Source organism: Drosophila arizonae, chromosome 5 (genome assembly GCF_054131065.1).
Source record: "Drosophila arizonae isolate 15081-1271.41 chromosome 5, UAZ_ARI_1.0, whole genome shotgun sequence".
Classification (NCBI taxonomy): Eukaryota; Metazoa; Arthropoda; class Insecta; order Diptera; family Drosophilidae; genus Drosophila; species Drosophila arizonae.
The window spans coordinates 15,903,863-15,930,700 of NC_142925.1; the positions used below are offsets into that span (position 1 = coordinate 15,903,863).

At 36.5% G+C, this 26,838-nt stretch overlaps 2 protein-coding genes and 2 long non-coding RNA genes across 11 annotated transcripts in view; 3 read left to right on the forward strand and 1 right to left on the reverse strand.

The window, feature by feature from the left end:
• Positions 1–152: 152 nt before the first annotated feature.
• On the forward strand, positions 153–1,256 carry LOC149268567 (uncharacterized). Its single transcript, XR_016270412.1, has 2 exons — positions 153–723; positions 1,000–1,256. It is a non-coding gene; the product is annotated as an uncharacterized LOC149268567 (long non-coding RNA).
• A 376-nt stretch (positions 1,257–1,632) lies between these two features.
• The window catches only part of LOC108616217 (uncharacterized), a 46,022-nt gene continuing 20,816 nt past the window's right edge, over positions 1,633–26,838 (forward strand). The window contains exons 1-2 of one of the 2 annotated variants that reach the window (XM_018011279.2): positions 1,633–1,880; positions 2,905–3,261. In XM_018011279.2, the coding sequence (XP_017866768.1) occupies positions 3,138–3,261 (124 nt within the window). In that variant the 5' untranslated portion in view covers positions 1,633–1,880; positions 2,905–3,137. The remainder of the gene's footprint in view (positions 1,881–2,904; positions 3,262–26,838) is intronic. The other variant, XM_089472444.1, reaches the window with a different exon arrangement.
• On the reverse strand, positions 3,255–5,631 carry LOC108616229 (uncharacterized). The gene is made up of 3 exons (XR_001916010.2): positions 5,198–5,631; positions 4,174–4,578; positions 3,255–3,797 (listed from the first exon to the last, which is right to left on the reverse strand). It is a non-coding gene; the product is annotated as an uncharacterized LOC108616229 (long non-coding RNA).
• LOC108616221 (uncharacterized) lies at positions 6,284–14,530 on the forward strand. Of its 7 annotated transcripts, none has more exons than XM_018011286.2 (6): positions 6,284–6,798; positions 7,092–8,853; positions 8,908–8,985; positions 9,038–9,101; positions 9,153–9,330; positions 14,190–14,530. In XM_018011286.2, exon 2 carries the CDS (start codon positions 7,140–7,142, stop codon positions 8,841–8,843), a length of 1,704 nt encoding a protein of 567 aa, XP_017866775.1. In that variant the 5' UTR covers positions 6,284–6,798; positions 7,092–7,139; the 3' UTR covers positions 8,844–8,853; positions 8,908–8,985; positions 9,038–9,101; positions 9,153–9,330; positions 14,190–14,530. The 7 variants fall into 7 exon arrangements, with proteins under 7 accessions (XP_017866775.1, XP_089328571.1, XP_089328572.1 ...); XM_089472445.1 differs by having other exon boundaries at positions 6,287–6,798; positions 6,907–8,853; XM_089472446.1 differs by having other exon boundaries at positions 6,287–6,798; positions 6,907–8,853; positions 9,161–9,330.

The window sequence follows — 26,838 nt, forward strand, 5'->3', positions numbered from 1 at the left end:
TATACAACAAAATATATTATAATTGTTAATATTTTGCAATTTTCATCACGGTCGGAAATAATTAAATCCGCTACTCGAGACATTTCGTTAGGGTATATTCTAGTCGACTTCAGTCTCTTCATTCTGGGTTTTGCTACTTTTCTTTGCGCATCTTTCGCGTTTTTTATACAAATAGAAATGACATGAAAATAAGGCAGTTTTAAGAATATGAGATGAATACTGAAAGTGTCAGAAAAATAAAACAGAATGGGAGAAAAAAAATCAAAAGTGTCAGGCGCAAATATTTCGATTTAAGCTGTACAAGAAATTGCGCGAAGAATTGTCTCGAAGCTGTCAAGTTCAGCTGCCGGCGGCTGAATGAAAATATCGAAAACTTCAAGCTGTAACAGTAAATATTCAAACACGCACACATGCACGCACCTATCCACATAAATATGTATGACAGAGCCAGAAGGAGGGAGAGCGAAGGCTGGGTCAACAAAAACTTGCATAGTCATTGCAAGCGCTGGGCTACAGGTGAACAAATTGGCCATGTGACATGCGACGCAGTTTTAGTTTTTTTTTTTCTTGCTTGGAGTTGAATCTGGATTGATAGCTAGGCGCATATCATTAGCATATTTCCACAGTACGTCGTCTTATGCAGCCTTGTCAATGGATCGACTGACTGCAGACAATTAGAGATGTGTCGCAGCAATAAATTGCCCTAAGCAGGGCTTTCTAATGGTAAGCTCAATATATCGATAATTTAATAAACACGCTCAAAACGTATGGTTCATGAACAGTGGAATCACTAAAATGGTTCAGGATTGAAGCTATGGGTGTCCATAATTTTCTGCCAAAAAATCAAGATTCCTACTAACAATTTTCGGAAATTATAAATATACAAATAAAATATTATGAAATATATAATAAGCTTAAGCATTCATACTTTCGTATATTTGTATTCAAAAATATTTCATTTTTATAGGACATTAAAAATTCATTTCTTATTCATTTCAGATTCTTAGGCAAAATCAGTTAAAACTTTAAAAAGCTGCATCTAAGGTTTGTGTCTTGGCTAAGTAACCACGAAAATCGAAGTGTCATCTTATACTGGGTTGTTGTATTGACTATTGTGGCCATCTCAATATTATTTCTAAATAGATTAAACATAGCTGTATACCTTTGTGAAACATACAGATAAATGTATAAATGCATCGCTAGGTAAAATATTTTGATTAAGTATCAACTCCAATAAAAATCAATTTACTTATAAATTATTATACCTAATTAATTTAATAAACACATTAAACTTGACGACTTGGAAATATTTTATTTTGGCTAATAGGAAATGTAAAAATTATTCTTCAAAAAATTAGCGTACTGGAATATCTCAAAGTCTGTTAAACACCTGACAACCCTGAAATCAAACAGACAAGAGCCCATGTCTTGGCCTAATGTGAGTGCTAAAAGCAGCCACGCGCTGTTAGCTTAACTGCAACTTTTCGACTCTCCCACTCACATTTCGGCTCTCCAGCTGCGGCTGCCTCTCCCGCTCTCGCTCTCTTTTAAGCTGTCTTGCTTGTGTCTGAAACGTGTTTTTCTTTTGCCGTCGCTTTGCTCGCTCACCGTTTGTGCGCTACCATTCTTCTGTTCAGTTTTAGTTCAATTCGAAACGCGTCTCAGCTCGGTTGTTGACCACGGTTCGACATCAACTTCGATTTCGACTGCGCTTTACGTATATCTACAATATAGAAACTGTGATTGTGCTTGTGAGTGTATTGGTATTTGAATGCCTGAGAGGAACAAGTGCGTCCGGCGCAACCTTAATAGCCGATCGCTCGTTTGTTCGGTCATCGAACGGTTTCCATTAGCAGAGCACGGCTCTAAATCGGAATTCGGTGCGTTCGCCAACTTCTTTATGCAAAGCGCGTAATTTTGCATTACGCTCGAGCCAAACGTCATCACAGACTAAAACCCTGCGCACTCCTCTCCCACTCTATCACTCCCTGCCCCCTTTGCCCAGTTAACAGTAAAGTCACTCGGTCATTACGGCTGTTGTTGTTATTCGAATTTGTTTGTGAGCGCTCTTACTTATATGTGTATGCGTGTATGTGTATGTGCATGCATATATGTATGTGTATATGATTATGTGTGGAAAATTTCACTTTGCATTGAAATCCAGTTTGGTTTTTAACAACTTGAATCACGCTGTGTGGTCACACTGTGCATGCCTCTTCATTTTTTCTTTATTTGCCTGACTGCACTTGTTGGCCAATTAAAAGCACCCACACCATAGGCTTGTTTATGTTCTTAGCCAATGGAAAATTAGCATAGTCTTTTCGATTTGCCTGACCTCCCCACATAGAAACTGCCGAAGAATAAAAAATATCTATTAATTAAAAATATTAATTAAAAGCTTGCAACAAAAACGGCAACAACAAACACATTAAGTAATAAGTGAAGGTCAACAGCAATCGCTGTTCTCATTCCCTCACTCTCTCCCAGTATCTTTCTCCCTCACTCTCGTTCCCTGTTTACGGACAGTGGGATCGAAACATGTTTCACACCTTTTGTGTTTCTTTAAGAAATTAGCTTAAATTTATGGCTGCAAACAAATGTTTATAGATAAAGAAATGACAAAGCAAAAGGACAGAAATGTATAAAAATTATTCAAAAATTTTGAATATATAAATATATGTATATTATCTATTCCGCATTTAAATCTCAACATTTTTATATAGAATTTTCCCCATATTTTCCTGTTACTTTTATACCTATAATAAACCTTGAACTTTTTGATCCCCTTTCGTTTATCGAACAATGGAATGAAATCATAATTTCGCTTTTAATTACTTTATAACGGTATCTAAATCGAATTCTTCGCCAATATTTTATGTGTGTGTGTTTAATTTAAATATACAGCAAAATATACATAAATAAAAACCAGTTAAACGAGTAGCTTAATATTTGATCAAATGTGAACAAAAAAACAACAAAATGCAAATACCGAGCAATCAAATAAATTGCTAATAAATTACAAATTGTTTTGCTAAATACAACGATAAGAAATACAAAATTACAAGCAAGTTGCAAAATTTAAAAAACAAAAACCTTTTTGGATAACTTTGAAGCTACAAAATATACAACAACAAAAAATGCCTGTCAAGCCAAAGCGGGCGTCACTGCCGGCGTCGCTGCTGACGCCGTCGCTGTGGAGCCTCAGCGTCAGCCTCAGCTTCTTCATCGTCTTTTGCTGTGTCAGCGGCAGCATCGCACAAGGTGAGTGAGTTTTACATATGATTTTTTTTTTAATTATATTTACGTACCATCGCACAACAAGTCGGTATACGAATAAAAATTAAAATTGAATCTTTTGAAAACCCGCGGGCTTTTCAGTCAGATTATTGTCGCAGGCATTGTCTATTATTATTCTTGTGTTCCCGCTTTAATGGCCTAACAGAGCTGGAGACGTGCAATATTGCACGCTATTGACAAATCATCGGTAGCTTTTATCCTTTGCCACAAGTTCCAAAATCATCGATCGCCGTATTCCCTTCGCACATCGATATTTATTTCCATTATGTAAACATATATCGCAAGTTATAAGAGTTTGCACACGTATCAAGTAATCCACAGAGAGTATCTGACAGTCGTGCGCTCGTAGTTGTTGTTCTTGTTTTGTCGCTGTTATCTCTTAGGTACCATTTTATGTTTAATTGAAAGCAGTATTTTGCCTGTGCTGCTGATTCATGTCATGCTAATTTATCTCGGCCTTTACCAGCCGGAACTCCGTCGAGGTCTAGCAGCTGAAGAGCCTAGAGATACAAAAACAAAAAATAAAGATGATATGACACAATAAATGCGTGTTTAAAAATTAAGAGTTTTAATATAAAGAATTGTCGACATTTGTCACGAAGAACTAAAAGTGAAAAAACAACAGAAAGAAAGAAAACTTAACCACTAATAAGCTCACAAATAAATAAAACACGTACTTCCGCAGCTCAAGCTTAACTCTCCACAACTTATACAAATATTAACAAAATAAAAACGTTAAATAAATACTTAAATACTAAAATACATACTACTTAAATACATATATGTACATATGTATGTATGTATTTATTTACGCAAGCTTGTACATACATAAATGCATACATGTGTACCTGCATGTATTTGCCTCTTCAAAGTTACCGTTGTTTTTCGCCCCTTTTTCGGCAACCTTTTACGACGATTGTTGTAACAAGATGACTTCGCTTTATAAGTGTGTTATAATGTCAATGTGTCAATAAAATCATTGTCATCCTGTGTGCAATGCGTTACAAGTTGTTTGTTGACTTAACGGTTAAATGCGAATGCAATCAAAGCGAGCTGTGATGATTTGCCACACTAAACAAATACGAGCTGCTTTGTTCTTTGCTTTTAGCTGTGAAAAACCGTTTTTCGAAAACTCGAATTCGAATGCAATATGAAGGACTGACAATGATTCGAACTTGCTTGCACTTGTTGCTTGTCTTGAATTCTCGTTTTCTCTTCTCAATTATCCTTTCTTTTTGCCGCGGTCGCAGAGATGCCACCATGTTCAAAACTAAAGATGGCCTATTCAAAGAGACACATCACGTTGTCACGATTATTAAAAAATGTGTAATTAATCTTTACATAATTAATATTGATTAGAAATCATATATTATTTACAAACAAATATGTAAAACATGATATAATTATATATTGACATAATTTATAAACTGATTAAAAGATACAGCAGACTGAATGACTGCCCCAACGACCATTTCAAAATTGATAGAAAACAAAGCTATGCTTGTATGTAAATCAAATATTCTTACGTAACGAATCTACAACAAAAACAAAAGATGACAAAACCTTTCTACTAACATCAAATTCAATACCGAAACAGAAATCAAAGCAGCGTAAAAACCGCAGAGAGCATATGAATTTCAGTAAAATAAAAACAAAACAAAACCAAAAAAAAAAAAAAAAAAAAAAAAAAAAAAAAAAAAATCAGCTATGGTAAGCAAGTCGAACAAAAACAACGCTAATGAAATTAACTTAGCTAATGAAGAGCTGATGAGCTCTGTGGAATAACTTACATATAAACAAACATACAGACACATAGGCAGATAAATATATGTATAATACTTATTAATTCGAAATCAAGAAATACAACTCTTGGAAATCTATATTCATTTCATATACTAACATTTTGTCGCGCGTGTTACCATACAAAAAACAACAAACAAGTTTCTGAGCGCATTTTTTGTGTGTGTGTTTTTTTTTGCCAGCAACTATGCAAATTAAAACACTAAATATGTACACAAGTACGTCGGTGTGCGTGTGTGTGAGTAGATTGTCTATAGAGAGCTGCTGATATTTTGTAACAATAAAGAAAACGAAAGTGAATCCGCTCATGGGCTGACTTTGAAAACCCTTGAGGTTACCCTTGTAGCACTCAAAATGTGCGCCATTTCACTTTTTCCAGCCATGCTCGTCACATTGTTAATTTGATCGAATTAAAGTATACACGCACACATGCACACACAAGTGTGTTAGATAGAGATGCCGCTAAAGATATGTACATATGTGTGGCGGCTGCATGCTGAAAGAAAGTGAAAGAAGTGGGCACAAAAACATAGCAGGTTAATCAAGTGTCTGCCGTTTTGCCTCTCTCTCTCTCTCTCTCTCTCTTTCTGTCCCTCTAGCGATCTTTTTTATGAAACTGTCACACATGAGCTTTCAGAGTTGATAAACAAGTCTAGTACGCAGTCAAATATAACAAATAACTAGCCCTATAAAAACAAGCGGAAAGTAAAGTTTATTTATTTGTTGACTGCACACATGTTTGAGTAATTGGCAGCGGGTTTTCTTTTTCTTAATTTGCGGTTTTCAGCGCTTTAATGATGAGAAACATTCCAATGACATTGTCCACGAACTATGGCTACGCACACATGCATACAACATACACACACACATATGCATGCAAAACTCGCTTTGTAGCAGTGAAAAGTTACATTAACATAGAGCCATGCCATTGTAGCAACATGCCAAAAAAAAAAAAAAAAAAAAAAAAAAAGATAATGTATAAAATCAACATGCTGGCATTTATGCCAATGGCCAATTAAAATACTTGCATTTTTTTCGTATGCAGTGCACATTATTTCCGCTATAGTTAAGTGCAATTGCTTTTGCAGCTTTTGTGCTCTAAAAGGAGTTCGAAAAACAAGTAAGCCTACAGTTGTTTCAGTAGAGTATACGCTTTGAAAATACACTGTTTTTTATTTTTTAATAAAGAAAAGTATTTACATACAATTATAATGTAATTTGTTAGCCGTTTAATTCGCTGGGTTCGAAAAAGAGCATGAAATGTAGAATTGTACGCATATACATACATACATACGTATGTACATACATACATAAATGTAATTTCATTCTCTTTTATTGCTTGCGCCTTTTGTTAAACCTACATAGGGTATATGTATGCACATACGTATATTGTTTGCTACTAAATACAAAATAGATATTATATATTTTAACGGAAACTACACCTACCAAGGCACATTGTCATTCTGTTATGTTTTTAATTCTTTCAATTAATTTCATTGTGTACTGTCTATCGATAGTAGATAAAGACTGAGAAAGCCCTTTGTCAGATGTCATACTTCTGTTATCGATACTTGAACTTTGAAATCTGGCATCGCTAGGCAAACATATTTCTTATTGTGTGTGAGTTGAAAGAAAGACGCTTCTAATTTCTCTTTTATAAGTTAAAAATTTTCCGCATTTGATTTCACTGCTAAACGTCAGGTAAGGTGAATTGTTGCATTTATATAAACTGTGATTGTCTGTCCGTGCATCCATTATCCTATTTAAATTGTCACACGTTTTGTGCTATCCAATATGAATTTGCATTAGAAATGTCTGATGGTTTGCCCTCTGGCTCATCTGCGGCCAATCGCTCTGCCAAGAAGCGTAAACTGAATAGGGGAAAGGCTAAAAAGCCAACTAAATGGACGCACAATGTCGAACAAATATTGGCCAAACGCTACGCGGATGGGCGACCGCAACTATTGTTAAAATGGGTCGGTTATCCATTACAGCAAAGCACCTGGGAGCCCATTGAGAACTTGAGCGGTGATTGTCTGTCAATGCTGGCGGACTTCGAGGCAGCTGAATTTGCAAAGTTAAACGCTCAAACTCGAGGGTCCGACCGACGTCAAAGTGTTTTTGACTCATCCCCACTGAAGCAAGAAATGGAATATAAAAAGACACAGAAGCCTCAGCAGCGAAAGAAGCCAAAGAAGCAGCAGCCAAATCAGAAGTTTGAACCAATGAACCAAATAGATCTGTCTTCAGATTTATGTCAGGATCTTATGGTCAGTAGCGACAGCAGCGACTGCGCCGGCAATGACAGCGATAAGGAAAGTGTCAGTGGCAGCAGTAGTAGCAGCAGCAGCAGCAGCAGTAACAGCAGCGGTAGCGACAGTGACAGCGACGGTGCAAAGCGTCGGAAGCCAAATCCAAAATCTAAGCCTACGTCGTCTAGTGCATTTCTTAGCGATCTGAATTTGCCACCCAAACCTAATCTAAGCAGCGATGGTGATTCTGATGATAACGCCACATCACTGCCGAAACCAGTGCCATCAGCGGCTCCAAAGATGCTGCCAATGGCAGCAGCGGCTCCAATGATGCCGCCAGTGGCACCAGTGGCTCCAAGGATGCCGTCAGTGGCACCAGCAGCTCCAAAGATGCCGCCAGTAACATCAGCGGCTCCAAAGATGCCACCAGCGGGCTTAAAGATGCCACCAGCTGCTCCAAAGATGCCACCAGCACCTCCAAATAGGCCACTAGCGGCTTCAAGGAAGAAACCAGAGGCGTCAAAGAAGCCAAAGATAAGGCCAGTGTCAATGCCTTTACTTACACAGCCGTCACTAGCTGCACATAAGCCACCACTATCGTCTCTTGCTCCACCTGCACGTGCAGCAACTCCACCACTTGCAAGAATTGCATCACTTAAACCAGCTGCAACAATTGTGCCACGTCCATCACTTAAGCCATTGGACCCATCAGTACCACTATCGCAATTTGAACCACTTGACCTGTCCCAATCAGAACAACCTGTTAAAACTAATGATAAAAATATTGCTTCGAAAAATATTTATAAGCGAAGCTCCGTCATGAATCTAAATCCTCCCGATTCTGTGAAAATCTCAAAGGTGGAACCCATGTCGACAGCCAGTCTCGATGTGCAGGATTTATCCAAAAGCTCGTGTTATATGAAGGAGAACAATGAGCATGCAAGCGATAATTTACATAAATCATCCCAGAAGCCTGGAGCTTCAGATGAGGACAGCAGCAAGCGCAAGAAAAAGTCGCAAAGTCAACCGAAATCATCGAAGAAAAGTCACTCTGATGCGCTGCCGCTGACTATGGATACATCTCCAAAAAAGAGTTCTAATTCTAACAAACCTAAGGCCATGACAGTTGAGCATACACAAGACATACCAGCTCCATTACCAAACCTGTCCGAAGCACCGGAGGACAGCACAAGTGCCGACAGCAGCAGCAACGCTGCCCCTGCTCAAACCGAATGCGATTATCGACTCCACGAAATGGGCAGGTGGGATGATGCACTAAACGTACAAGCTCGCGTCCAGGGCTTCCAACGTGGACTGACAATGGAGAAAGTCCTTAAGGTGTTCAAGATGCGAGGCGAAACCTATCTGGTGGTCAAGTGGAAAACAGTCACAACACCCGATGCTGTGTCACTCTGTTCTGTCATTGACAAGTATCCGCACTTAGTTATAGAGTACTTTGAGCAACTCCAGTTGCGCTGTCCCTCAGATACTTAATACATATTAGGTAAGTTATGTTTTACTTAGTCTGCCAGATTAATGATTAGTTTCTCTCTGGTAGCTCTATTGGCGATAGTCTCAGATCTTTATGCAGCATGTAGAGTTCCAATTGGCAAGTTCGATGCCTTTCAGATTAATGGTAAGTTTCCATTTTAACGTTGGCTGGATTAATGGTTTGCTTCCCTTTGTAGTTGTTGCTGCACTTAGTCGTCAATTGGCAAACTATAAAATATTTTTTTTCTCCTTAATTTTGTGGTGAGTTGTACTAACGAATTTTTATAGATTATTAATGACATTTTCTTTTAGAACTGCAGCTGGAAACCAGTTTTAATCTTTGATGCTTAGAAACTTTAATTTTTCCTATAATCTGATGAAATTATCCAACAATTTATTACAACACTCTGATGGCTGAGCTATTTTCAATATTCAATATCATATTACCAAGTGCTCCTCGAGAAACAACAATTTCGAAGTTCAATTAATTGTAAGTTTCCCTGACAGCTGCCAGCTTGGTGTTGGCCCTGTACTCCTAACCTTAAACACGCGCTTCCGTTTGTCGGCGGCGCATCTTTATAATTTTACAGTTCGACGCTCGCAGTTGCCATGGGCCATGAAAACGGCTGCCCGCGTTTGGGTCAACATAAATTTTGCCGCCGAAAAGTACCGACATCCGCTTTTCAACCGCTACACTGTCGATACTCTAGCCAAGCATTTCTGTATATATTCAATGCGATGCACTTGCAATGCGACTTTTCTATATATATATATATATATATATATATATATATACATTTGTGTATATGTATCTTTGATAACCTCTGCCTCTGCCTGTGACAAATTGCTTAGACCATTCGATAGGACGCAGCACGATATCATGGCTCTTATGAATCATTCCTTATGTGCATGACAATTCTCTGCTAACGTACCCTCACAAATTGTGGGCAATCATAATGGCTTGATTGGCTTGCAAGCCTTGGAAAAATTGTTATTAGCCCATTAAACTGTTGGCCAAGTATGAGTATATTGAGTTAGGTCTTAAACTAACTGCTAGTGCTATTTTGTATATACACTTGATTGTTTTTATAGTCATGCAGAGGTTATAGAAAATTTATTATTGCGCTTATGGATTATGTGAGAAACCGTTCCTAAATAGCCATAACTGTCTATCTCTCTCGAAAGCTTTTAAAGATTCCTAGCTCGATTATAATATCACAAAATGTAAGCTTCAACAAAATTTGGTTTATAAATTTTAAAAGTTAACATTACTAATAATTTAACAAATTGCCTTATGCAGTGTATCCACAATTCGCCAATTGTTAATGAGATTTTTGTTGGCGAATTCGGCTTCGGCTAGATTTTATGGTGTAGATCGACGTGCAAGTTATGAGCTTGGAGACGCTTGTCTAGGTTTTATTTGTTGCCGGCCTTATCGATGCTATCTGGTGACAGCTGGCGACAACAACATATGCCCCGAGAAGACGACATGGCTTTGAACTCGGCGGCTTAGCGACTGAGCTGGCTCTTTGGCTGATTTGTATATATAGTAGTAAGCGTCTAGCTGTCCAGAGAGCCGTTGCTACACGCCCCCGCCGTTAGCCACGCTGGAAGCTGTGGGCGTTTCAGTTCATTCAACTGAAGCCGCAATTGCGAATCGCGCGTTGTACCCTACAGCTAGTTAGCTTTGTTGGATCCACCCAGCGACACCTGTCTGCAGCTTACCTGATCGAATGGCTCACAGCTAAGCCACTGCCTGGGCTAACGATGTGTCCGCTCGTCGCTGTTTGTTGTGCAATTTCAATGTCATTTACGCTGGCTGATTGCATTTTTTCTTAGGCAATTGCCGCAAGACTTTCAGCTCTCCCCTCTTAATGCCCTTGTGTAAATGTGTAAACTTATTGGACTTTAGAGCCCTCAAGTACGCAGCCCTCGAGATCTTAATTTGTAAATCTTGAATAAGCTTAAAACCTGCTTGAGCTCTTTAAACACTTAGTGTAAATTTAATTAGCTTATGTAAACTCACATCAATTGCCTAAATTTACCCAAGAAAAACCCATATAAAAGGGGGGCTGCATGGAAGGGCATTTACCTAATTATATTACTTTTAATGTAATATAAAATTATATAGTTATATAGCTCTATAAATTACTTCCTCTTCCCTTTCCTTTTTCGCTTCAGTCTGTACGATTCTTGATTCTTGACTATAATTCGATCAATTTCCTTTGCTGTAAGCTGCTTAGATAGATATGGATCGCAGTGCTCTATTATTATTGGATATAATTGTGTTGCAGTTGATTTTTGCAATTTGTTGTCTCGACTCAACTTGATTTATATGTTTGTGCGCTGGGCCTTCGCTATAATAATTTACCACATCGAACGAGTTTTTCATGTTGTGCGCGCGCTTACATACCACAAATGGACCTGATCGTACTGTCTGATAAATCAAATTTGTTTCGTAGGTCCATGATAGTTTGTGTGTGCACTGATTCAAGATCTACTAGTCTTGGCATTAGTATGATCTTTATACCTATTTCGAAAACAGCATTTTTATATCAAAGTCTCTTTGAACTAATTGCTATAAAAGTTGATCATGATCTAATTTGAAATACAAGTTAATTTAAAAACTAATTTTAATTCGCAATTTTTAGACCACAGTTTATTTAGATGTATTTTGGTTGTATTTGATCTTAAAAATAATTGTTGTTTTTTTTTTTTTTTATTCTAAATCTTTATTTTCGTTGTATTTGATCTAAGAACTAATTGTAGCTCACAAATTTTAAAATTACAACTAATTTTATTTTAATATTTTGCAGTTTCTTGTTATGAAAACTAGGACTCTTAAGCATTTTAATTCTATTATATTTAAAATATATATAAGACTACGTTTTTTATATATTGATGTATCAGAATTACTCTAGCTTCGCATTTCAATAACTTGTTGGAGTTTCAATTTTTCAACATTTGACACTTATGGCATTAATCAACTATAATCAGCTCTATTTATAACTGGCCATATGGTCATAATCAAGTTTAAATTGCTTTCATAATTATCATAATTTTTCCTGCATTGGCCAAAACTAGAAAATCTCTAGAGCCGAAAGAAAAAAAATGTTGTTTTGAAATTTTCCAACCACATTTTGTCTTTGATATTTTGTCTGGCATTTCCCATGTTGCTCTATGTTGTTGTTGTTTCTGCTGCTGCTGCTGCTGCTGTTGTTGTGGTCTGTGTTGGTACAGCTATTATTACAACAACAACAGCAACAGTAACAACAATATATGCGATAATTTTTCGCTCTTTTGACCATATTTGATAGTTGATGTAATTACGCCCAAGGCGGCGATGCAGCCAAGCGCCCTCATTTATGACGCTTTGCATACAATAATAACAACTTATATACAGTGTTGTTGTTGTAGTAGTAGTAGTAGTAGTAGTAGTTGTTGTTGTTGTAGTTGCTGTAATGCAATTTGTTTAACGCTTCGTTTATTACCAAAAACAGCAAACGCATTTGAGACGCCCGACTCGGATGTTGTTGCTTGTTGCTGTCGCTTGTTGCTTGTTGTTGTTTGTTGTACATCTTGGTCATGTGGGCAGTGGCAGTTTGTTGAATGAAACATAGTTTTGCAAACTAAAATCGAAGCTTGAAATACACTAACAAAGTAAAGTGAAAGTTATAAACACAGATGACAGAACTATGAAGCAGCACAGATACAGATTTTAATATAGAACCTTATGATATATAAGAAGCATTAAATGAAGATTTAATAGATCAATTAAATTATCCATTATCCATAAATTAAAGTTATACTTGTAGAAACTCATAAATTTATAATTCATCTTAAGAGTTCAGTTCTTCATAGAGAGCTCTACAAACGAATAAACCTTTGGTATATCAATATATTATATATAGTATAGTTGAATACCTTTGTATTTCTGCAAACTTCTTAAAATTAAATCATATTTCTATATTCCACAGAAATAACTTTCATTTAAGATCCTTAGTTCCTTAAGATTTATAAACAAATAACAATTTAAAATATATGCAGTTACAGAGTATACAGATCATTATAGACTTCTGCCTATATTATCCATCACAACTAACATAACTTTTTGCATACCTTGCTACCTTCCCCCACTCCCCCCTTCACCTTTGCAATTGCTGCCTGCAACATCTTGGCAGCGTGTCCAGTGAATTGTGCGGGCGTGGCATGACCAGCCTTTATTTATTATCATGTTTGTGGTTGCCTCCTCCCCGTGCTCTGCTCTGTGTCAGCTTTATATATTTATTTAAGTATGTTATGGCACGGGTCTCCGTCTCTCAGGTTGTGTTTGCCCGTGGGTTAGATGTCAGTGGAACAGCAATTACTTGTCCACGTTTATGACTGCAATTGTTGGCTGTGAATTGTGCTTTGGCTCCGTTCGGTTCGGTTCGGTTTGATGTGCTCTGCTTCAAGCTAATGCAATTCATCTACATGTTTGATATGAGACGAGCTAAAGAGTGCTTAAGGCGCGTCACTCAAGCATTACTTGGGCTACTCGATTTCCATTCTGTGAAGTGAGTGGCATACTTAAATTTAATGCTTACAATTTTCCAAGTATAGTTGCTCTTATCAAATTAGTCAGGCAATGGACTCTACTGAGCTTTGCAATCCCTCGCTACCAATAATAGAATCTATATTACCACAGTATGATATTTATAGATTATAATGTATATATTTATAGATCTATAAGTAATCATGATCAGAGTTACCCAAAAACATATTGAGAGTAATCCAAAGGCTCTGATTTTAAATCTAGGGTAAACTTTACTATATGCATATCTAGTATACCTGCATATATGTGTAAAATTCCTCTAAATAACCCTACTCTTTATATTCCAAATGACAGACATATAGCTTAACAAAAAACCCATATACTCTCTTCCCACTTTATGAGCGAGCAATAAAAATATGTTAGCTTTAACCTTGACCGTCTACCCTGTGAACTTGTGCTCTTCACTCGCTTTTGTTTGGCATTTTGGTTCCTTATAATGCGAGACAGGCCCACATAGTATAATGAACATGAACAACTTAATGATATAACAATGCCCCGATAGCGATAAAGCAGCTCTTTCTCCAGTTTTAACTGTTCCGCTTGCTGTGTCAGGTGCAGCTCAAAAGCTGAAATGACCTTCTATTGTTTTGTTTTGTTTTTTTTTTTCTTTGCCACGCCCCAGAATCTACAAACTAAAAATAAATGTGAAACAACTAAGTTTTTAACATAATTATGTTATAATTTTTTTATGTATATTTTATATTTGATATATTTTGTTTTTAACTGTTGTTTTTCTGCTTCTCTATTCGTTTCAGGTAAGACATACACTCAATGTGCCAAGCAAACAACAAATTCTCACCATAAATCATCGAAACAAAAGGAAGGTTCATGGTTAATATCTGCCGATGTCTTCGGCAAAGTGGTAGAGCTTATAGAGAGAGATAGAGATCGAGGGACTTTTGACTACCTAAGCTAAATTTGTATGAACTAGTTTTTTATTTTTAATTTGACTACTTTAAAACTTGATATATATGCAGGCAGTATAAAAAAAAAAAAAAACAACAACAAAACACAAGAAAACTATATATAACATTTATATAGATATCAGCAGTTTCTTGAATAGAAATATTAATAAATATTTTGTTTTTTCGTTCAATATTTGATTGTTATTTTTTAGCATATAATTCAGTTCTTATATATTTAAGTTTAATATTACTTTTTTCTCGATTTTCTTTTTCTTAAATGTCATTTGCTTCAATTTGTAATTCCAATTTTTTTGTAATTCAAGCAAAAGGTCTTTTGCATCCATCGTCTGGTTGACATTTTTGCTTGACTTTTCGGAATATTTTCGTTACCAGCAATTTTTTATTTGGTATATTTTTTTTTCCTTCGATTTTCTGGGTGTGTTTTTTATGGCCGACCCCATTGATAAAATTGAGTTTCGTATGGTAATTTGCACAGCTTTGCATTCTTCTGCACTTGTGCATGACAAGTGGGCGCATTCGCTGTCTATAGATAGGCTCGATACGTTCGCATACCAGACATCTGAGTCAAAATACCAAAATGCAGAGGCCAATTAACAAATTGTTTACTTCTGACTGGATAAAATTCTGATATGCAGTTATTTATTTACTTTATATTGATGTAATCTTTTATTGAATTGAATTGAATTTTACCCAAATCTGCTTTATATATTATTTTTAAACTTTATATCACGTGAAAAAAATATTTTAAAATATAAATATAAATATATTGAAAATACATTTTATAGGAATATAGTAAATATAAATATACATATATTGCTATACAAATGTATAATTTTTTACATTCAATGAGTATGAATAAATGTTTGTTTTTCGCTATATTCAGTTTCAACAGGATATATACATAATAATTAAATGTCTCAGCAATAAAAAATATTAGTAATTTAAACTAGTTAGGCATAAATATATTTGAATATATGCATAGCTAAACTTAATTTCCCCCAAAGCTCATTTGGTCATTTGATTTGTTTACACTCTTACGTTTCCAATTTCATTTCAAGTTGTTTTCCATCATTTGGTTTTTCTTATAGTTTTTCTTATTAACTTTCTGCGCCTACAACTTCCGCTTCAGCTAGCAGCACGAGCCAAGTTTGGCGATATAAACACATGTCTATATATACAATATATATCTATGTATGTATATGCGCTTCACTGATTGCTTTATGCAAATCGTTACGCGTTTGTTCCATGACTCATGACGACGATCAGTGACGATTGACAGTGTCTGCTGCCTCCCCTCTGTCCCTCTCTCTATATATCTGTGTATCTACCTCACCTGCCACGCCCACAAATGCACAAGTGCCGCACTCTGGGTGCATTGAACGCATTTATTTTGCACGTTTCTCTTTTGCTGCATTGCACATTTTCGCTTTTCCTTTTAATTGACGTTTCTTCTGTATGTTTTGCTCTGACTTTTCCTCAATCGCCTTCTCTTATCTGTTTTTTTTTTTTTGTTTTATATGTATCTACTCCAAATCTGTGGCTCGGCTGTAAATTGGGTATATTATTTGTGTTACAATTTATCCAAGAGGCAGAGCTGATCGTGCGAGATGTGATTAAGTATAAATAGTTTTGATAAGGAGGCGAATAAATTTGTTGTGTGCGAACAGAAAGAGAAGTCTACCTATATGATCTTAGAAACTATGAGGCCTAAAGGCTTTATATATTATGTGGAGCCTCTCTTGACACCTGCAGATCAGGTTTTCTAATCTATAACTCTTATTATTCAATTGAAATCTATTAAAGTCGATAAACGTTAATGAAGATATTTTAGCACATTTCAAGTTCTTGACTCAATTATTTTATTGATATTATTTTAAACTAATTGAAATTACTAACTATAGCTAATATACTGTCTGCTAGAGCCTTCAGATTTCTTGAGTCATCTAATTAGTAATACTATTCTCCATTAGTATAGCAAATATCAAATAACTGAGTTTTTAAATAATTTTCCACACTCTTTAAATATCCATTTCCATTCCTGGATAGCTGCTGGTCGCGTATACCCTACTAAAGCACTCTTACTTGTTATTTTGTTTCTTGTTTTTTTGCACTTTGTGACTTTACTTTCGCGTCTACCGCAACTTGTTGCAACTGTGCCACTGACTCTGCAGCTGGTCGGTCCCCTCTGTCGGTGGTTTGTTACTTTTTATGGCTTCCAAACTGGGCTTTGGGCTGGCCTCCCTCCGCCCCCTCGTGCCACCTTTGCTGCCTGCCTGCCTGCAGAACAACGAACTTTGATTTCATTCGACCAAGTGGACAGGCCATAAATCATAAGCAAAATCGAAAAAAAAGAAAGCGTTGACTACTAACGGAAGTGCTGAGTGCTGAGCCATGGGCCTGGCCCCTAGAGCGTTGCCATTTTCGACCCATTGGGCGAAAGTAAATCGAAATTAAAGTACGTTTTGTACGGCTTTTAAATGTCACTGGTTGATGGCCTTAAACGAGGGGCAGGCAGGTTTATGTTGATGTTTTTTATGACGCTAAAATTCATAATAAATATCCATACATAAGTATTTGAATATATGTATATGTATATATCAGTATGTTGGATTTCTTTCTTGTAATATACGATCTTCTATTTATATATTTGGCAGAGCTTGCTGCGAGTTTAAGTAGATATTTATCTTGAGTCCTCCTTCTACCTTGATCATATTTATTATCAAAAACTAATCTCATTTATTTATTAATGATAAAAATCCATAAACTTTTTCCTCATTTATTTTATTTCTCCAATTACTAAAGCTCCAGCCTTGTAGGCCTCACCAATTTCGTTATACAAGATATCATATATCTCCTAAACATAAATAATATAATTTGTGAATAGTAAGAAAATATCCAACCTTGTTTAATGGAGTTTTAGTAATTTGTTTGAAGCTCAGTTTCCGTTACGCACCGAATTGTTGGAGTTGGAGTTTAAAGTCATAAATTGATAGCTGTTTCATTTTCTGCTCTGCTCGTCAAGAGCAAAGGTTTCAAAAGTCGAGTCAGCTCTTTTGATAATGGAAGTTCGTCATGAGCGAAATTCCCACAATTAGCTCACTGCTACCTCTGGCCTCTGTTAAAGAGTCACTCATTTAAAGCAAACAAAATGCATCAGAAAAGAGTCCCCAGGCCACGTATGTATGTATGTATATGAATCATGCCAGTGACTCGAATGGTTATTGAAGTACTTGCTATTTGGTATTCGTGTACAGGAGAGGTTAGGCCACAGCCTGGAGCCAAGTCAAGCTTGAAGAAAAGAGATTTTTGGAGTTGGCCAGGTGTGCAATGGCATATGGAATTGTGTTTGGGCGCTGCAGGTGAACTCGGCGCCCTGCTCAGGTAGAGCCAATCAAGTGTGACCAAATTGATTACAGCTGCCAACAAATCCTTGACCCATAAATGTCGGCTGGGCACATTTCGAGTGTCTCGGCATTTCCGTTTTGTTGCCAATCGCCGAGCGCAAATAGCAAACATAAAATTTAGTTAATGAAAATAATACACCCAAATCAGAGTTAACATTTGCACAGCTACGCCCAATTGCCAAGTATTTTCAACAGCTTGAAGGTCTCATTTTTTCTAGCCCTTTTGCTCTTAAGCTGTCATTAAACACTTTTTGTTGTTATTGTGAATTGCACAATTGTGAATTGAAATCATAAAGTAAATTGGTGGAACGATAAGCGAATGGAATACATTACATTAATGAATCAATGCGAGCAATTAAAATATATAAAATATAAATATTTCAGTTATAGCAAAAGCTTTTTAGATAACGAATTGAATGTAAACATTTTGTTCCTCTGTAAAAATGGTAAGACTGTAAGAACAGTTCTTTTTATTATTTATTCATGCCTTTACAGAGCACTGTAACTGTTTACAGAGCTTTCATAGAACAGTTTACAGAGAGAGCACTTTAAATATTTTACAAAGCACTGTAAGTAGTTTACAGAGCGAATGGGTAAGTGCTTTACAGTGCTCTGTAATGTTTTGGGCAGGAATACTGTAAAGCTTGTAACTGAAGGCATAACAGTCTTTGAATCACCTGAAGCAATTGTATTACGAGGTGTGCTTGAAAAGTATATCGAACATTTAATTTTAGCGTATATTTAAAATTTACTTTGAGGGGCAAAATAATGTATTCATAAATAAAGTTTGCAATTCTTTCTACTTGAAAAAGAGATTATGAGCTAAGCTCTGCTCACTACAACATACATAAGTTTAAAGGCGGATCTATATGTGTTGTTGCTCCCAGAATGAGAGAAGTGTTAAGTCATGTTGTAAGAATTTAAATGCTCAAATTATATTTTGTTATTGATGCTGTAAGAGGCTGAAAGTTCAACGTGCTCTTATTTCAGTTAATAATTTTATATAGATTATGAATATAGATATGAGTTCTTTATTTCGTTTTTTTTTTACATATTATTTCATTAAAATTTCAAATTATACATAACAAATTTTGGTAAAGCGGGGAATTTTGTTGTATAATCTCTGGTAGTGATTCATGCTCAGCTCAAATATGACTGTTCATATGTATTTCAAGAAAACCAAGTTCTGTCATCGAAAAAAAAAACTTGGAAATTTTTCAAGCTAGGCAACTTTCTTAAAATATATTATAATATATGCCTTCCTTTTGCAGAACTTTAAAAATAGAGCTAAAAACTGTAAAAAGTATATTCAGAAAAGAAAAAGCAAACCGTGAATTGAAAACTAGTTTCAGCTTAGTCTTGGCTATTCAAGCGTTTTGCCTTCTTCTTGCTTTTATTGTAATTAAACTGAACTTTGGCAGAAGAACAAGGTTTTTTTCTGAGCTATCCAACTATTTGTTGTAGGGTTCTTTCCAGTTCGTTTCGTTTCGTTTCGTTTCTAACATTAGCATATTCTTTGCCTTTGGGTGGGTGTGTTTGACCACTTGAGCTGGGTGTGACCAGCACCATTTTGGATACGCGAGCCGTGAGCCGTGTGCCGTGAGTGGAAGCCATAGGCGCTGATGCCCGTAAGTGGTTTGGCACTCTGATCCGCACAAAGTGGACGAAGTGCGTGCTACCGAAGCCGACTTTGCGCGAAGTTCAATGCCCCACTGAAGACTGACTGAAGCGGTTCTTGGGCAAACAACTTTTGGCACAGACAAAGCCGCAGAATCAGCGCCGTTGGCCGTTGTTTTGTTTTGATTTTTCGAGCATACATCAATCACACATATATTCCCAAGCCATGTCGTCAAGTGGACACTTCAACGCCTGCGCCAGAGATCTTCGCTGCATTCCACGAGTGCAGCCACTGATGCAACCACTCAAGGACAACGGCTCGCAAATTGCAATTCATTGTCGCCATTGTCGGCTTGGGCCCTGCGGCACAGCCGGCTCACTATCTTGACATTTTTATTAAAAACCTCTCAGTCGAACAAAGGGCGAATATAAGCAACCTATATATGTATATGTGTGTAGCTCAGGTATGGCACTCGTTAAGCGAGCAACTGGCCCCACTGTCCAACAGTCCAACTGTCCACGCCAAATTGCCTCTGAAATGCAGTTGTCTTCGTTATTGTTGTGGTTATCGATGTAGCATCATTTCCTGCTTAAATGAGATGATGGGCATATTTGACTAGAAAATACCCTCCATATTATGTCTTGCACTACAAAAGTCCGTCTCTGTTCTGGATTTTTTTCGATAGAGAAAAATTGAAACTTGGGATTATAAAGTTTGGTAATTTTAGCTTTCAAGATATTTGAGATGTGATGATATAATTTGAGAAATGGTAAACAAAACTAAAGACTAAATTTTTTAAGATCTATTTTACGGACATTGTAAAAGTTATCGTTGATTAGAAGCTTTAAATCTGGTCTGCTATCACTTGTGAATGTTTTCTTTCCCATAAAATCAATATCTCTCTCATACATTCCAAGATTGTATAAATGGACTAGACAGATAGCTGAAAATACAGAAAATATCAATAATAAAAATATTGAATATCATACATATATATTATATGTATATTATGATCATATATGAGTCAGTCACGCCTTCCGCCACCTGTTGCATTCAAATCAACAAAAGGCAATACCTCCCTGATACCTTCTCTATTTATACAGGGTATATAAAACGCGCTTTTGCATTAATAACGGCAACAAAAGCGCCAACAATCAGACGGCTAAAAAGAGCTTCCGAGGGCAAGAAAGGAGTTTTGCAAGTGGTTTTCGCAGATGTATCCACAGCTCAAGGAGAACTGCATTTCATGCTTATTATTTATATGAAAACTTGTTAAACACACTCTTGACTTATCAAGTGGTATCAAGAGGAACATAACATTAAAATCAAAAAAATTATGAATATAAAATTTAGCTTGAGTTTCTTTTGTCAAAGTTATACGAAATGTAAATTGATGTATAAACTGTAAATATGGCTCAGATAGCATTTAAAGTAATACAAAAGGCAAGTTGGTGTATACAAAATATATATATATGTATATTATTTCAGTCAAATGACATTTGAAGGTGGCAAAAGCTGAAGCCCAAAAAACGAGCGAAGCCCTTTTGCAACATGTGGCATGGTAAGCACATCGTTTGCCACTTGCTGCGGCAACAGCAACAACTCGAATCTGAACAGCATCCAAGTAGTCATATAAGCATGGCCAGAGTGTAGTTACGCCATTTGAAGTGCTCACAACAGACCAGATAGAGAGACAGAGAGACAGGGATGGAGATAGAGATGGAGACAGAGACAGACAGCGGCAAACAGTTCTATTACTTAATATGCAGAGCTAAATGCGAGCACGAATGCAGCCAAAAGTCCATTCACTATGAGCCACAAAACTACAGACTATAGACTACAGAGTACAAGCTCCCAAACTCCGACACGATCCTCAACAATCTCCGGGCATTCAATCAACGTTTTTGGCCACGACGAATGCCTGCCGAGACCTGGTTTGGAAAGGCGACGTGCGGCACTAAATTGAGTCGAGGAAGAAGCAGAAAAAAGTACACAAAGTGCTCGCCTCTTGTTGTAGGCGTCACTTCACACCTAAGCAACAACAACAACAGCTACAACATCAATTTTTGTGGCCAACACAGCTGCGTGCCACACTTTTCTTCTTCTTTATGTTGGTTGTGTGTTGGCCACATCAAAATGCTTGACTCTTGATGGTCTAGAATCGGTTGAAGTGCCAGTCGGCGCATTTTTGCCTTTGCTCGATTCTCAATTCTAATGAGCTTAGCTTGTTTGCTGTCTGAATGGTTAATTCGAACATTTGTGCAGACAGCTAATGGACTGGAAGCGGCAACTAGGGATTGCGAGGCCCCTTGGAATTGGAACAGAAATAATACGAGTTGACTACTAAATTGACTACCTGCTCGTATGAGGTGTAAAGAGTGAGCGGGAGGGGGAGGGAGGAGGGTACTTGTTGGCTAATGAATCACCCAACAAAAATTAATTTAAAAAAATACATTTATTACTTTAGGGAAACAAAAAAGAAATATAATAAAATATTAACAAATAGAACAAAAAAATAAATATAAAAAATTAAGTTAATAATAAAAATAAATAAATAAAATTAAAAATAAATATTATAAAAAAAACTGAAATAATACATTTATTAATTAATTTATTAAATATAAAAGAAAATAATTAAAGTAAATACATTTATTAATTATTTTATAAATAAAAAAAAAAACAATTTAAATAAATACGTTTTTTTATTCATTACGTTAATATAACATTTATGTTATATTATTATTGCCCAAGCCCACTGAAAATTGTCACTCCCAGCTAGAGCAATTCCTGCAAGAGCACCTCCAGCTAGATTGATCGCAATAGGAACACTCCCAGTTGGAGTGCTTCCAACTAGATCAATCTCAATGGGAGCACTCCCAGTTAGAGCACGCCCGACTTCCTCTAGCCATGAAGTAAACTAAATCAATTAACAGCTGAGCTAAACTCGTCGAGAACATTCAAGCTCAGATTGTTTCTTTTGCAACTGTAACTTGGCTTATAGTCTAAGCCAAATGTTGGTCTTAGTGCATTCGACATGTCATAGTTTCTATTCTTTTGTCTAGATATTTGCTCTATTATTGGCCGTAATTTATTGCCACATGGTGCAGGCGGCCAAGCCCAGTTCACCAATGCCAATGGTGTTTTTTTTTTCCCTTTTTCTCTCGCTAAGCTCGACTTTGCGCAAAAACTCGTTTTGCATTTGCGCTTGTAATTTACTTTTAATATTTGCAATATAATTTTGATGTTGCCAGCCTTTATTAGAGCAGAGTGGAGCACGCTTTTGCAAATTACATAAACCAAATAGCCCAGAAAAAAAACAAAAACAACAAGTAAGAACGTTGCAGTCGGGCGTTACCGACTGCGGAATACTCATTCACATCCCATCAACAATTTAGTAGTTAAGTTTCGTTTTAATACTGTAGAATATACAGGTTTTTCCGATTTGCCACGCCCCAACTGGGCGTAGACACCTCATTTTTGGTCAGTTTTTAGAAAGAGATAACGTTACCCTAACTGCAAAGTTTGAATGCTTACCCTAAAAAAATGTGAAAATTACAGGGTATTTTTCGATATGCCACGCCCCTAAAGAGGCCTAAAAATTATTTTTGGGGAATCGATAGAGGAGGCTACCAGTAACTCAACTATCCAAATTTGAAGCTTCTAGCTATTATACTTTAGGAGATATAAACTTTTGCGGTTTGCCACGCCCCCTGTGGGCGGACATATATCCGACAAAACTTTTTGGTCTTGGGTGATCAGTCCGAGTATATATACAAAATTTGAGGTCTCTGCCATCAATAGTGTCCAAAATATAGGAGAATTTAAAAAATCACTATATCTTCAGGTCCGATTTGCCACGCCCCCAACGGGCGTAGACTTATAATTTATCTTCAGACTTTATAGAATCATACCATTAGCTGACGTGCAGAATTTCAGCATTCTAGGTTTACAACTTTAGGAGATACAGTTTTATCCGATTTGCCACGCCCCCAATGGGCGTAGATATATCCGCCATAGCTCGTAATCTTGGGTGGTCAACGCGGACCTACATACCAAGTTTCAGCTTTCTAGCTCTTCAACAAACATGATTTCTGGTATATCGGAAAATGCATTTTCCGATTTGCCACGCCCCTAGTGGGCGGATCGGGAAAATTTTAACACTTTATAAATCGGAGATATACACGAGTATGTGTTCCAAATTTCAAGTCTCTAGCTTCAATAGCGCCGAAATAGATTGCGTTCATACGGACAGACGGACAGACGGACAGACGGACAGACGGACAGACGGACAGACGGACGGACAGCAAGACGGACATTGCACAAAACCAATATACTGATTCACTTTCGTGAATGAGTATAAAAAGCTACAATAAAGTAACACAAAAAATAAACGTAACGAGCAAAACATAAACAAAGCGCAGTCGCACCTTAAAGTACCACCAAAAACCCACTCCAATTGGAGTGGTAGAAACGTGGCTTAAACAAAAAAAAAAAAAAAAAAAAGGAAAAGCAAACGAAGAAGACTCCCTCCCGTTGGTGTGAAGCACAAATCAAATATCTCTTGGATCAAATAATTGATAGAATATTGATGTTGATTATTGTTGCTTAGCTTCAGCTATTGATGAACCCAAATTTGAACCTTTCACCCGCAAAGGTTAAAGCTCTGATCCCGCACGAGCCGCCCAGCCAAGGGAATCCAATTGAGCTGCTCAGCTTGCCTAGTTGGTGTCTGTTTCCAGCCGAATCGTGAGTCGCAATCCGTTGGCTTTTGGAATGGGGGGGAATGGGGCCCACAGAGCTCGGCGGGCATTGCCACCCGCACACACATACGTTGGCCCAAAGTTATTGTTGTTGTTGGCAGCTTTGAACCAGTTTTCGTTTTGAGGTTTGGAGTGGCTATCGAAAAACCGGACTCAAGAATTTCCAGCTAAGAAGTTTTTCATGTTCATTTGCCATTTGCTGCCATTTTTGTCGCGTTCGAATGCCTTTGAATGCACTGAAAAATGGGCTGGGAGCAAGTTGCATAAACGTTGCTGCATTTTCATTGTGTTTGTTTAAGCCAAAGGCTGAGTGCCGTACTATGTATATAGAGAGTGCTTTGTATTGGTATTTGACTAGGCTGAAATTGCCAAGTACTTGAGCATTTTTAAAAAATATTATTATTATTATTTTTTTTAATATATATAAAAATCTATATGTAAATAATAAAATATAAAAATCTATATGTGAATATAAAAATGGCTATAAAGGTTTTTTTGCTGTATATAACTAGCAGAAAAGGGCATGACCGAGCCTATAATATACATACTATATTTCTATAGATGTTCGTTATTATATTTATTTATTTTTGTAAATGGGAAAACAGCCTGATGGATTGAGTCTTTTACCTGTGTCTGTACCTCCATCTATACTGAGCTCTTGAAATTATCAATACGGATAAGTTTCCAGACAGATCTACGAGTGAAGTCAGATGGAAGGATAAATTCATAACTTGTTCGTCTGTTCGTATATTCTATTATAATAAATGGGAATAAATTTGCATTATCGGTAACTTTTCATATCCCTACATTTAGTACATAATACATATAAATTTGTATTTTATAAAATCCTAAAACTTATACCTAGGTTTTTCATTCAGTAACTTAAATTATTTAGTAAATTTCATTATTTATTTATTTACATTATTTAGCAATTTTCATTGTTTCTTAATATTAACCTTTTAATAATTTGAATTCCACTTCTGTATTGTTCCACTCTTCCCCTCTCAACCAAAATTTCAATAATACATATATCCTATATATAAATTTATTTAATTTATTCTTCTCAAACTCTTGAAGCTTGAATGTCGTATTTAATGTTTGGAAATTTTGTTTATAGCACAGCTTATACTACATTTAACTTTTTATTTTTATGCATATACTATATGGGTTTTATTCGAGATTCGATATATAAAAAGTGTTTTTTATTATCATATAATAAAATTTATGACCTTATCTCGTCGTTAAAATTGTATCAAATTAAAGTTGTTTTTTATACTTTTTGCACGATGAATATTCATTTTGATGAATACTTTTTTAACAATATAAGTTTAATTTTTGAATAAAAAGTTGGTATTATTATTGTTTTGGATAAATGGCTAAGAACTGTAAGCCAAATTGTTTATAGCCAAGTCAAATATCCGTAGAATTTTATCTTTATCCACAACTGTTGCTGCATAGCTTAGACAACTCATCCATAGATATCTCTAAGGTTTATTTTTCGTATATCAGCATCGTGAAGATCTTGGATTGCGTCAGAGCTGCACCGTAATATTAATTTTACATTAGCCCGACCCAGCAGCTGCTTTCGTTATGGTTGCTCGATCGATGAGCTTCAATTTCAACAGCCCATTCGAGATCGCCGTCTCGGCATCAGTCAAAAGAAAAACGCTAAACGAAAATTTCAATCAGGCATCCGTTGCAGCGTCAACAAAATTTCACTTTCTTTTGCGGCTCGACGCCGACCCTCAGCCGCGTTACATAAGCTCCGAACGCCCCAAATGCCACGCCCAGTAGTCGACGCAGTCTCGCATTGTCTTTTCGTCCGGGGTCCGGCAAGTCAGTAATTTATGTATTTTCGGTTTAAACGGTTTACAAAATTTCTGTTTCTTTCATTTCATTGCCGCCAAATGATTTCAATTTGTTTTCAAGAGGTTTTTCTCTTCGAATTATGTCAGAGTGCTTGGGAATGGGCTCTATCATGGGTCATTCGAGACAGTCTCAATAAAATGTGTGGCATGCAGACTAGAGCAAGTCGTGATACTTCAGGAAGTGAGCTAATGGCATGGCTCTGGAATGTGGCTCAGATATCTAGGCGACAGTCGCTGAAAGCGTTTGACAAAATACCAGATCACCAGCTCACCAGATCACCAGATCAGTAACTGGTTAACACACCCTCCAATGAGAGTCAAGTGTCAAATATGTAATTGCCTGCAGCACAATTGAGGCTATAGAAAAAGTGAAAAGAACAAAGCCGTCGGGTGTAGCTGATCTCGTAATACTCATTAGAGGCGTTTCTGATTATTTGGTATTTTTAGCTCGGATAGAGTTCGGTTAGAGATATTCATATATAGAATAAAGTGTGAGGTTGACTGTGTTTATTTATACGATATAATATGTTAGGACATGTATTTCCATATCGGATAAAGTATAAAGAATTGTTTCTATCATATATATAATACAAACTGATATGTTTAAGATATATATTTCCATATACGATAAGATAGGTATTTATCCAACATATATAAACAGTATTTATATTCAGGTGAATGTAATCGCATATCCGATATATATATAATTCCATGATATGCCTTTATCCATCATATCTTTACCCCACATGAAAATTTATGGCTAATTATATTAAAATATAACGTCGCAGTCTCTTCAGTTTGTTAGAAAACTGAAATACCCCGTTCAGT